This window comes from Leuresthes tenuis, unplaced genomic scaffold (assembly GCF_036924035.1).
Source record: "Leuresthes tenuis unplaced genomic scaffold, fLeuTen1.0.hap1 SCAF_16, whole genome shotgun sequence".
Taxonomy (NCBI): domain Eukaryota; kingdom Metazoa; phylum Chordata; class Actinopteri; order Atheriniformes; family Atherinopsidae; genus Leuresthes; species Leuresthes tenuis.
The window spans coordinates 12,848,028-12,861,168 of NW_027325370.1; the positions used below are offsets into that span (position 1 = coordinate 12,848,028).

At 39.8% G+C, this 13,141-nt stretch overlaps 1 protein-coding gene across 1 annotated transcript; it reads right to left on the reverse strand.

Moving 5' to 3' along the window:
* Nucleotides 1-334: 334 nt before the first annotated feature.
* On the reverse strand, nt 335-10,502 carry xpc (xeroderma pigmentosum, complementation group C). Its single transcript, XM_072367159.1, has 14 exons — nt 10,207-10,502; nt 8,643-8,948; nt 8,367-8,463; nt 7,721-7,805; nt 7,454-7,611; nt 7,091-7,211; nt 6,894-6,983; nt 4,932-5,807; nt 4,153-4,313; nt 3,920-4,001; nt 3,143-3,274; nt 2,698-2,867; nt 1,930-2,023; nt 335-1,716 (listed from the first exon to the last, which is right to left on the reverse strand). The coding sequence occupies exons 1-14, from the start codon at nt 10,316-10,318 to the stop codon at nt 1,393-1,395; spliced, it is 2,808 nt and encodes a 935-aa protein (XP_072223260.1). The 5' UTR covers nt 10,319-10,502; the 3' UTR covers nt 335-1,392.
* Between the last annotated feature and the right edge of the window lie 2,639 nt (nt 10,503-13,141).

The window sequence follows — 13,141 nt, forward strand, 5'->3', positions numbered from 1 at the left end:
TAGTATCTTCTTATTTCCCTTTGTGTTTTAACACTTGTTAATATACATTTTATCAAAAATATTTAACTAAAAGTAAATACTATAGTTCCACTGCAAATATGTTCATTTCAGCAACAAGCTCTTCATTCAGCAAAGGTTGAAACCCTAAAGTCAAATGAAGTAAAGTAGAAATAAAATAAGTAGAATGACTGACCCAATCAAGGCTGTGTGACTGTTGCTGATATGGAAACTATACAATATGGATGAAAGAGTTTTGTGGTCACTTATCACAGATTTGCCCTTTGCCTGAACCATTTAAAGATTGATAATCCCATTTACATTGTTAATCCAAGAAATAAAGACCACTACAGCATTTGAGTTCTTTAGCTTTTTACTCATTAAACATTTCTTACAAAAATACTTTTACCACTTTAATTGCAGCTCTCGTTTAAGGAGGAGGGCAGAGTCGCAGAACGGGACACATGGAAACACAAAGAGTAGAAAAAAAAACAAAACAAAAACATGAACCTCCAGGAAGGTTTAAAAGAGGAACTGAAACTGGAGTGGAGTTAGAAGCTTAACTGCTGTTTCAGCGATTTGCACCCTGAATAGGTTTACGTAATCTCTGTGCTTTCCTGTCAGATAAAAACACTTAACAATCCCAAACCACTTACGTCAAACTTAAAGGTACATGATGTTTGAGTTAAAACAGCAGAAGAGCTCAGTCAGAGACAACAGTTGTGTTGTTTGTAGTGTTATTGGTACATGAGGTATTACTGGAAATTAATTCAAGTCAGCATCGTGTATTTACTAATTTGCACATCTCATGCATCTCGGCTCAAACCAGCACTGTTATGGTTAGGGTTGGATACACCCACAGGTAAAGTGACCGGCAGGGGCTTTACGTAATGTTACACACTGACATGAAACTGTAAGGACACTTCTCACATTGATGAGTTTGTTCTCTCTACGGCAAACTGAAAGTACTGACTTGCATATGAGCCGTCTCGTGGGATTTGTGTATGTTTTCATTCACTGCTATTGTGGCATATACAGTTGCTCCATAAAGTTTGCATACAAAAAGATAACAATACAGTATAAGAGATTTTAGAAACATGCACAGAAATGGTGACAACACAGCAGGTAGTGTTCATGCAGCATCAAAGCTGGAGGAAACATTCCCGTCCTCCTCTCCTTCTGCCTTCCCTTCATTCCTCTCATTGTACTGTTCTCATGTTGACCAATCTTCTAAAATGATTTAAGAGCTCTTGAATCTGCTCCAGAGGAACATTCCTGCTCTGAGGGCTTGGAAACATCTTCGGCAGTAAATATTATGCGGAGTCAGTCCAGTGCTTTGTTGACAGCCGTGTCCTTGTATGCCCCAAATTTTACATTTAATTTTGATCTCCGACGTCACACTTTCTCGAAGGGGAATAAGTGTTGCTCCTGACCCTTCTTGACTCGTTTTGTCGTCTTTCTCTTCAGCCTGCTGGCACTCCCACCATCCTCATCTGCTTGTCTGTTTTGGGGCCAGGACAATGCCAGAGTCTCAGACGCCGTCTTAGCTCCAGGACTGCTGCCCTCAACTACCTCCTCGTCAGAAGAAAACCCACCAGCGTCAACTCCCAGAGCAGCCAGTCCCTGGCTCTTCGTATTGTAACGCTGTTTAAGCCTTTCTCTGATCAGGAGCCCCTTTACAAGCAGCGTCCAATTGGCGATCACTCGCTTTTCTTTTTTCTGGAAGGCGGAAAAGAAGAGCTCATGAAGAGTTTCGATACTGAGCACATTCTGAATAACTGCTTTTACTTCAACTTCAAAATAATCTTGTTTTTAAACAACCAAAGTTTACACTTTGGGTGCAAAGTTAGTCAAGCACAACCACAGGAAGCTACTGACATTTATCAAATAATTTTCATATTAGTGCAAAATAAATTGTACAAAGGAAAATACCTCTTTTTCTTTCTGCTTCTGAATCTCTTGTTCTTCCACCCAGGCAGCTCGGAGAACCTCCTCATCCTCTTCACACACAATATAACCATCAGTCCTAAAATACACACAAAAACAAAAATCTTTTACCTTTCCCCGTAAGATTTTTTTCCTTCAGTAGTGGAGGAAACTTGATGTTCAGAGAGTAGATTTGACAATGTGTAAACTTTGATGTGTAACACAGATTATCTTGTATCCTTAAATCATGTATTAAAATAGTTTACAAAACATTAAAATCTTTTTAGGATGTTCAATATCATCCCAACATGGGATTTTGTGTCCTTTGTGGTTCGAGCCCTCAGGTAAAAGAAAAATGTCAACAAAAAAACAGCAATAAATATAATTCAAGTGTCTGAGAAGTCTGCGTTCAATTTGAAAATCCCTGAATATCATCTTAAATTTGAGGAAAACTGCTAAACTAGACTGCAAAATGACTAAAAATCGCTGCTCCTGTAGCGATCGTGTTTAAAGTAACACTGGAGAATGTCGCATGTTCTTTACTCTTTGGCTCCCACAGCAGTTGTGGGATGTAACCTCTGTCATAAAAATTTATCTCCACGAGATCCCTCCAAATATTCATCCATACGCATGAATTTGTGCAAAGTCATGACAGTTTCAGCCCTAAGAATGTGTATAATAAAAGCCAATCTACTTCACAGCCAGTCAGAATCACATCGTTTTAAGGCTCACAAAGTTTAACTGATTCCAGTTAAAGTCTCAGTTTTGTCTTACACAGCGTGGGAGTATCCTCCATGGTAGTCAAAGCCTGTGACTGCAGGTGCAGCGTCAAGGTTCAGCTTCCTGGCAACGCGGTGCAGATTGGGCAGCCTGACGTGAACACAGCCCACCGGTACCATGCAGGGTTTAAACATGTAGACGTTACCGTATTCGTTACGAGGAATCTGAGGAGAGCCGACAACAGGTGATCATGCTGAGAAGTTAAATCAGTTAATTTAGTCAACTGATCAATTCATTTCTCGTAACATATAATATTTACAAATTATGGACAAATATCCCCATAAAAAAAGGAAAAAAATATTCTGGTTATACTTTCACAAATTTCACTTTCTGCCTTTTATAGAAGTGCAATTTATAATACTTTGGGTTTGGTCTGTTAGACAAAACGGATCTCTTATTAAACCAGTGACCATTGTTCCTCCCAGTTAAGGACGCCTACCTTCCCATCCACAGCTATGGGTGGTTGATACTCTTCAGTTTGCCATTCTCCAAACAGAGGCAGGTCCTTCTCAGCCTTAGCCTCGGACATCATCCGGGCCTTTCGCGATCGATTAGAGAAGCCCTTTACCATCTGAAAGAGGGAGCCACGAGAATGCAATTATGCATTTCATTCAACTGAGCTCACCAATTACTGTTAGAGGCTGAGGGGGATTTTTTTTTCTTGAAAACTTTATACATGTCTCACGTGCCTTGTTGCTATTAATCACAAATCAGCTGAAATATGAAAATGCGGACTGACTGTTGCTATCTGCCATTTTGCCACTGCTCTCAGATCACTGAATAAATTAAACTCATAACAAACCTAAAAGGCCTCATTAAACCTGGGGGAAACTGTCCAATAAAACCTTTTTTTTTTTAAATTCTTTTAAAAAAATCAACCTCTGAATAAAGTATGAAATTAAAGAAAAAAAATCTACCATAGCAGAGTGGTGGCTAACTTTTGAAAAACTTTGCCTTTATTGGTTGCATCTACAAAAAGGGAACATCATTTAAAAGAGAAGACTGTAACCATGTCTTCATTTTGAGGTTAACGTCATCAATATGCTCCACTTGTATGTAAATTAAGCCCCTTCAGCTGATTCATCTGCAGGGTGATTCAATTCAAGAGGAACTGAGAGGATTCAAATGAAACAAACACATAAACAGAAAGGGAAGATAGACCAGGACAGGAACAACTAGACAACAAGAGAAAATATAATAAAAGGCAAGCTCTCACCTTGTATGGCTCCTCTCCAAGTCGGACAGTTCGCGCTTCTTTCAGCCACGTGTCTCTGGAGTGCAGCGTGTGCACACAATCCCTAAAGAGGAATTATACGGGGTCAAAACTTTAAAGGTCATAGCGGTGCAAACATCAGCATTTACAATGACAACAAACCAAGTTAACTCAGTTCGTAGTGTAGAAAATATTTCACAATAAAGCATATTCGTGATGGCAGAAATAGTACTGACCTGGAGTATACCGGCTCTCCCCTGCAGTACCCCAGTGCAGTGGCTGTAGGAGGATAGAAGGCTTCATACTTCAGCAGGTGTCTCTTTAAAGCATACAGAGGGTGGTTCTTGAACTCTGCTATAGAAGTCGGCAGGGGTTTGTTCAGAAGCTTCTTCTGGAGCTGGAGGAGAGGGGAAATGAAGAAGTACAGTGAGTTCAAATTTTCACTTTCCTGAGGCAATGAGATCATTCACTTCCTGTTTTGGAAGTCCTTTGTAGCCAACTCTTTTTAATGTGTACACCTGGTGTACGTCCACCCTCTATAATCATTTAAATAAAAAAAACACACTACCCGTTTGTCCTTCACGTAACATACTGACCCAGGCTCGAGGTAATTAACACACACACTGAACCAGACTGGACACAAAATAAAACATGGTTGGGGGTTTTCATTGTAGAGATGGAGATGGAGTAGCAAAAGTAGTATAACCCAGAACATCTAGATACATTTATCAAGTTTATTTTAGATTACTCTAATATAATGATAAGTTAGGAAGTCACTAGGAAGCACATGAGACAATAATCCTATCAGCAGGAGACATATCTGGTCACACCCCCCCTCCCCCTCAAGACTTGATGCAAAACAAGATTAGCTGCCCAAAAGACTGTTTGTCATTAATGTTTAAGTGAAGGGAAATTAAGATTTGAGAAATGTGTTAAAGGACAGAGAAAGAAGTAAACACAACCCAAACAGTCAATAAAAATAAATGGTAATAATAATAATGGGTGGTGAACGTACCTCCTTCTCCTCCTTTATGTCCCTCTCGTCCTCTGGTCCCAAAAATGGCTCAAGGGTTTCCTCCCACCAGTCGTCATCCACCCGCCTCTTCCGGGACGATGTCATCCACGTAGGGTCGTACTTCCTTCCCAGGTCCTTCAGAAACCCGTCTCCATCCACCGCCACCACGTATGTCATTGGTGCAGTTGCATTCTGGGAACAGAGATGAGGCATTCCAACTCCATGTTCCACGTCTACGCAAACCCAGGAAGATGTTTTCTCCAGGTACACCTCCAACCACTCATCTGCTCCGGGCCCCCCCTTCCTCTTCCCACTCCTCTTTTTTGATCCGTTGCTCGTCACTCCGTCATCTTCAGGATTTTCCTCTCCTTCTTCCCACTCACTGTCCTCTTCATCTTTCAACTGACTTTTTTTCCTGCCATCACTCCTTTTCTTTGGAGCTGTGGTATTTTTCTTGCTGGTCTCCTTGGCCTTGCTCTTCCCTTTCCCCTTTCTCCCCTTTGTAGATTTGGCCTCTCTTTCTGAATCCTCGCTGTCATCCTCACTGGTTCCTTGGAAATCTTCTGCATCTGTAAACTCCTCCTTCTCATCTCTTTCACTGTTGCTGTCCTCCTTATAGCTGACCTTTGAAGCGATACTGCGGCGTTTTGAGTTCTTTGGCCTCTGCCCTCCCGACAGTACAGGTTTCTCTTCTTCCTCCTCCTTCATTTCTTTCCTCTTTGCCTTCTTTCCTCCCCTGTTCCCCTTTATTTTCTCCTCTGCAGCTGGTCTCTTGGTGCCTGGAGACACCTTCAGCTCTGGCGAGTTGGTCTTTGAGGTTTCTTGGCTTGTCTGGCCCTTTTCTGGGGCACCAGAAGATGTTTTAGCTCCTTTGCACTAAAGAAATAACATATATTCACCAGAATAAATATGTCAGTCAGAACAGAACACTCCTAAAATCAGTAGTTGTCCTATTGTAATGAGCACTAAATGCAGAGGAGGCTGTATATGCAGTGTTTTTGACCCCCTTCAAAGTGGTGATGATTTATAGACCATCTAAACACCTTGGCTTTCCCTAATCAGCTTCAATATGAGAAATATCTCAGTAAATATCTCATATATCTTAACTATGTCAGATTAAAGCATCAGAATTGGTTGGCCATACAATATTACAAGTAAAGTTATTTTTTTTCCTTACCCCCCTGCATCAAGACACCAAGAATATTAATAAAATCTTTTAATAAAAATCACTGGACTTTCAAAAATGTTTTCCACAGTGATTTTTATTTCATTTTTTACATCAACAATCTAGAAACTGAATTTAGTTTTCTGAATAATTATGTCATTTGGTAGGACATGGGTTGACTTACTGAAATGATTACCATGATCTTAAGTAAAGGAAGGTAGGAGCAAAGGGCCAATAGTTATCTTATTACTAAACTGCAGCCATTATCGGGGATTGAGGCAAATAAAAATCTTTTCCCCATAATACCATAAATAAACATCGGTTTGTTTGTTTTGAGCATTACAAACCTAAAGCTTTGCTGTTCTCTCAATGTTGCAGCACCCATCTTCATTTTTATCGACAGTTTTATCCATCTCAATACAACTGAACCTTCCACACTGATCACATGGTAGTGTGATGAGTGAGTAACCCCCCCATACAAAAAACATTTGCCCCATTAGTCAGCTGTTTGTACAGACTTGTAGATGCGCACTTTAAAGAATTATTATCTGCACTTCTAGAACACCCAAACTCTTGTCCACACAACAACAAACATACATCTGTTGCATGTTGACTTCACACAAACTTTCATTATTCCAGAAAATGTATTATTTTTGACACTCCCGGTGAAGTGAAAACCTCACATACACTCCGTGATGTTTGGCGCCTCCCTTAGGTGAATGGAAACCCTAGTTTAGTGAACACTTCTACATACATACATCCTCTATAAAGGAAGAAAAAAGCTTTTGTGATCGTACCTTGGCTGATGAGGGTTTAAAAGAAAGCGGCTGCAAAGAAAGAACCAGTCGGCAGAAGAGCTGCAGGGATCTCAGGACCAACAGGAAAACCTGGAAGACAAAGAGGGACATAATTATTTCCCTAATTAATTCTCTCCTGTGTGAACAACCTGAGGCTGGTCTGCATAAAGTAAAATTGTAGTAGAAAAACCACCAACGTGAGTCATCTCCTGGTGGTCCCTGGCTGAGAGGCTCGCCAGCCGCCTCTCCAGGAGGGCTCGTGGGTCCGGACGCTCCTCACTTGGAAGACTGGGGTTGAGGGTGAACGTTGCTCTAAACCTGAAAGGGAACAGAAGGTGAACGATAAACATGGACTCAAAACATACACAAAGGCTCCCATTACTAATGAAATAGCTGGTTTAAAGCCATTGGCTTTTGAATGACAGCTATAGTAAAGCCTGATGTCACCGACCCCAGTTATTTCACCTGACAAGCTCAGGTTTAATTCAATTTAGTTTTCATTGTTTTTCACATTCATAAGCAGCATCACACACTGCAAGACACATTTCAGGAGCACACACCATTTGAGCAATCCAGAGAGGTAGTTTTGGTCGATGCGTTCCTTGGCGACCTTGCAGAAGTGGGCGGGCAGCAGGGACAGGGTGATGGCCAGCAGGTCTGGCTCTCTGCACAAAGTGTTGCGGAACATCCCATTGGCTATAAGGCACATGAGGTGAACCTGAGAGGCCAATCAGAACATGGTGAGATCCGAAAATCCTGCTGCACTGACGTGTCAGACCACAGGCTAAGCAGCACCATAAGAGAAAAGGTATGGTGTGCGTTTTTACCTTGTGTGTGTCTATTAGCAGGTCCTTCTTATACCTCGTCACCATTCGCCTCAGGTAAGTCTCAAACTCTGCCTTCCTCTTCTTTCTGGCCAATCAGAAACAAAGACTATTGTATAAGGGTATAAACAGAGACACAAATGTCTGCTGTCAAATTTACAAGAATGGAAACAATGCAGTTTGTGGACAAATCTATAATAACACGTCCATGAAAGTATACCCACAAGCTTCTTTCTGAGAAAATTCCTACACTGTATGTTTTTATGAGACTTCCGGATTGTAAGAATTCTCACACTCAATCTGGAAAAATGGAAGATTTCAGTTGCTTTCATCAAAACTATCTCAAATATCTCAATGACAACAATAAGTCACAAGAGAATTTTCTCTTGTTGGAACTAAAGAAAATGCAAACATTTCTTTTAAAAGAATCATCTTTAACATCTCTGTAGTTACAGGAAGAATGGGTTGTACAAGTGGAATAAACCGTTTGCATACTTTTTTTTTTAATCTCCTTATATAATATAATTCCTTAAACTACGCATTTTTGTAAAAATCACAACAGGAAGTAACTCACATGAAAGTTTTAGATACAAGTCATTTTATCACATTTATATTCAACATGAAAACATTGTAGGACATATTTACTTACTGCTTTCTGACTTCTGCGGTCTCAATCTCGATCTCTACAGGCTGAGACGGCAGAATGGGCTCAGGTGGTTCAACTGGACCCAGTGGCTCTGCTAGCTCTGATTGAAACACACAAAGTGTTTTAATTTCTGTCCCCCACTTTTCTCGAACCATCCTGAAGCCCCTCTTAAAATTATGTCCTAATACATTCTCACTTTGGCATAAAACATTAATGAACACCAGAGGCATAATATCCCACAGAAAAGATTAGAGTTGTTTCCACTGATCGCTCACTTGCCTTCCACTTCCTCCCAGTCATCTTCATCCTCACTGTCATCATCATCTTCCTCCTCCTCTTCTTCTTCTTTCTTTAGTTTCTTGGTGCTTACTTTGACCATGGGCGATGGAGAGGTCACCATGTCAAAGTCGTCTTCACTGTCATTCTCCTCCTTAACCGGTGACTGGAAGTATTTACTGGTTTTGACATCAGAGCTGGTGTTGTACTTGGAAGAAGAGGAGTTCCCTGCAGCTCGTTTTGAAGACAAGCGTGGCTTGGGATTGACCTTCCTCTCAAGCTTTTCCTCTTTCTCAATGAGGTCTTTAACTGGAACAAAAAGAATTGTTAAGTTTAGCACTTTTAGTGCCAGACTTAAATTTTTGTTACCTTAGAATGTTATAGCAAGGTCATTTCAATCATTGTAAATTAAAATTCCTCACCAATGAATCTAAACTTCATACAGGAAAAACTGAAGAATAATTACCCTAAAACTGACAACCACAATAGACTGTCTTACTTGAATCAGTGTCATAGCCCATAGTTTTATTTCATGTAAGAAATGTTAAGAAAAGCATGAAATTAGTAAAGTAGTACGTTTTTTTCAGAGAAATTCAACAATAACCTCTCTAAACTATTAAAAGCAAACATGAATAATACATTTAAAAAATAATAATAATTAAACTAAAGAATGGCGCTGTTTGGGCTTCTCATCACTACATGAAGCATAGCTGTGAAATAAATTGCAGTTCATGGATCACTTGTCACAAAATACAAAAGAAATAATAATACGACCTGTATATAGCTCATCTCATTCTCATTAGGGCTATCCTTAATTATCTATAGTAAAAACGGTGCAGCATCAATAATGCTGCTGTTCAAATATACTACACAGAGTACATCTGAGAAAAGCATGGCTGCTTTAATCAACATCAGTGTGTAGGACAAACCCAGCAAATCAAGTGAGGTGGACAAACCAGCTAAACTACAACTCACAAATGTGACATGGTACAGATGCTTTTAAAAGATGCAAAATTCAGTCTATGTTACAACAGCATCACGCAAAAAAAGTGCGCTTCTTGTTTTTATGAAGTGGAGCGCAGATGTGCATCTGGGCCAGCAGATCCACTCCAGTAACCATGCACCTGCACTCTGAAGGCTCATACTGTGCCTTTTTGTGGCTAAACAAGATACATCTGTGAAGTTAAGTCAACAACATGGAAAACATGTTTATTTATATTCATATCTTGCTCATGTTAGTGTTTCATTGTTCAAAATCGTCCAAACAAATTGTTTGTCTTAATTAGTTTTGATCTATGTAAAGAAAAAGAAATGCACACGACTGCCAATTAACCACAATTAGTGTCGATGCAAAAGCTATTTGGGAATCACCATTCCTGCCTGTTTTGACATGCAAACACAAAACCTATTGCAGACACAACTTAGCTACACAGATTTACACTTGCTAACTAGCCACTTCGCTCATTTTTGTATTCAAACTTACTATATCGGTTGCAACGGCAGGATCAAAAAGTATAATAACTACACAAAAGCAAACCAGTTTTGCACCAGTCTTGACTTTTCATACCTGCGTTTTTCTTCTTCGCTCTTGTGCCTGCTCCTTTGCACTCTGCTTTCAGCACCTGCTCCCGTTTCTTTGTATCGGCCACCGTCTCTTCGCACTTTCTCCGCTTCGCCATGCTGTCTTCTGTCTTTCTTCAGTTGATAATAAACACTTTCTGGAGATGAGTTTGACGTAACTAGACAAATAGCTCTCGCTCAGTTTCTCACATGGCGTTGTATAACGCCAAGGAAGTGGAAGTTACCCAACGCTTCATTCACGAGTTTTCATAACACAAGAAACTGCGCTCTGCTTGTTTTGGGGGCCGGGCGCTGTCGTCACATCCGCTACTCTTCTTCGTCCTTTCTTTTTCTGGTTCACCATGTGCAATACTGTACAAAAGCCTTTATTTTGCTATCAATTATCCAGTGCTCTATAATCTTTTAAAGTGGTCTTGAGAAATAGTTATCCAGGCTTTCTGAAGGTCTTTCTTTGGACATCAGTGGCTCTTTCGCTCATTTTCAGTCTAGTCTTTGTACCTGATCATTTTTAGAGTTTTTTTTTTTTTTTTTTTTACTTCACTCTGATCTATGAATCGTTCAAGCAAAAAAAACAAACAAAAAAAAAACTTAAATTGCCAAAGGTAACAGTATGACAGGCAACAAAAGTATTAGCGAAAAACTTGGCATATCTTTGCATGGTGTAAGTTTCTTTTTTTTTGTGAACCAATCAAGTGAAGGACACAAGTAGCTTATGTAGAGTATCTGAATGTGAAAGTCCTTAAGAAAAGAAAGAAAGACAAACCCAGCAAAGAATAGAGCAAAAATCCCTTCTAAAGGGAGGCAAACAGGGAGAAAAGGTTGAGATATGCCAAATGACACAAGAACTGGACTGAAAATAAGTGGTCTTATGGAGGGATGAACCCTCTCCAGAGCCCAGACCAAACAAAACAAAATGCAGCCAACATCCAAAGAATAGATTTGGAATGTCCTTCAAGAAGCCTGGAGTGCTATTCCTGAACACTACTTTTAGAAATTACATGAGAGCTTGTCCAAAAGGGTTCAGACTGTGTTGAAAAATAATGGTGGTTTTCACCAAATAGTGAGTTTAAAGCTTATTATAATTGTACAAATTCAGTTTTTGTCAATTGATGTTCATATTGCATTGAATCACTACCCTTATTTCTCCTTTGCCTAGCAGTGTATAAAGAACTTAGAGGTGACGGGACTGTATTCAATGTGATGGTTTACTGCGACACAGTACCACTTTTGAACACTGAGTGGTAATGTTGTGCCATCCATCCATTTTCTATACCCGATTAATCCAAGTCAGTGTCATGGTGGAGCTGGAGCCTATCCCAGCTGTCATTGGGCGAAAGGCATGGTACACGCTGGACAGGTGGCCAGTTCATCACAGGGCCACACAGAGGCAAATGAGACAAACAACTGTGCAAGCTCACACTCACTCCTAGGGTCAATTTAGAGACACCAATTAACCTGACATGCATTTTTTTGGGTGGTGGGAGGAAGCCAGAGTACCCGGAGAGAACCCATGCACAGGGAGGACATAGAAACTTCCCACAGAAAGGCCCTAGCAGGGATTGGAACCAGGAACCCTCTTTAATGTTGTGCCATATCAATCATAAGTCTTTCAAAAATCAATCAAACAAGGCCTTTAAAGGGCCTTGGCCCCAGACATAACCAGGTGTTCATTCTTATGTTTCAAGTATTTAGCCAAAGGAATACATTATAGGTTAAGAAGTTAAAAATAAAAGTTGTCACAAATCTAAAATGGCATTAAACAGATATCAGATTTTGAACATGTAAAATTGAATACATGTACAAAATACCATAAATTCAGTATTGCAGTTTCTTCCTGAACCTGAATGACAAAATGGACACTTTTCAGCACCACTCATTATCTCTGCCATATATCATATAAAAGATTAAAACAATTGAGATGTGATTGATCATTTTGTGATGAGGTTTTCACCAGAGATTAAAGAATGGTAGCCAGAGACTCTTTTGAATGTAGGAAGTATGGGACATCCATAGATATGTACAATATATTGGTATGGTTTGAAAACGGTAACATAAACCTTATTTACTTATGAATTAAGTAATTCAGAGAATTGTCTAGCCTACCCAAAGCAATAATGTGTTAAGTCAAGTTAAACTATGAGGCAAAAAAAAAAAAAGAATATGATTCTTGAATTCAGGTACACATTTTAATTCAGAGTGATGCTGTGTGGATTTTACAGTGTGGCACAACTGTCTGTCAAAATCACCTGGTTAGTGAGAACAAATGCTTGTTGACAGGTCTGAAAATAAGTAGCAGTAAAGCTGATGTCAGGTCATTTGAAGCAGAACCAGATGTGACAGATTTTATGTAAGTCTCTGCAGCTATTCCTCTTACTTGGGGACTGAATGTGCAGTAGCGCATACAAAGTTCACACCGTGATAGAGCTGCAATATTTATTGTTCACAAGTGGTTCTTTTGTATTGCTTTTGTTCAAATGTTATTTTCCATGTGATCTTTTGTTCTTCTCAATGTATTGTGAACAGGCTGTTGTTTGCAGGACAATCACAATCACAATTTCTTTTTCATTTCATTTTTCATTTGCATGTGCAGTAATGTTATGAAGATTTCAGATTCTAACCTAGCAGCAGATATAAATGTGGTTAAAATCATCTGTGCATCCACCATGTCTTTAAGGTCTCACTGCCTCCCACCCTGCACACGCTGGAATACTGTTTCATCGCTGCGGGACACTTCAAAAGACTTTAGCGTGGAAAAGAGCATGACTGAATGAATTCTTTATCTTGTTTGGCAACATGTCTGTGTGACTCCCCAGAAATGAGTTCTACCTCTCCGTTCCGAATCAATTCAGTTCATTTCAGTTCAATTTCATTTTCATTTGGTTCTGTTGTGATCTGTATCGATCATGTTGGGATTCTGTGGC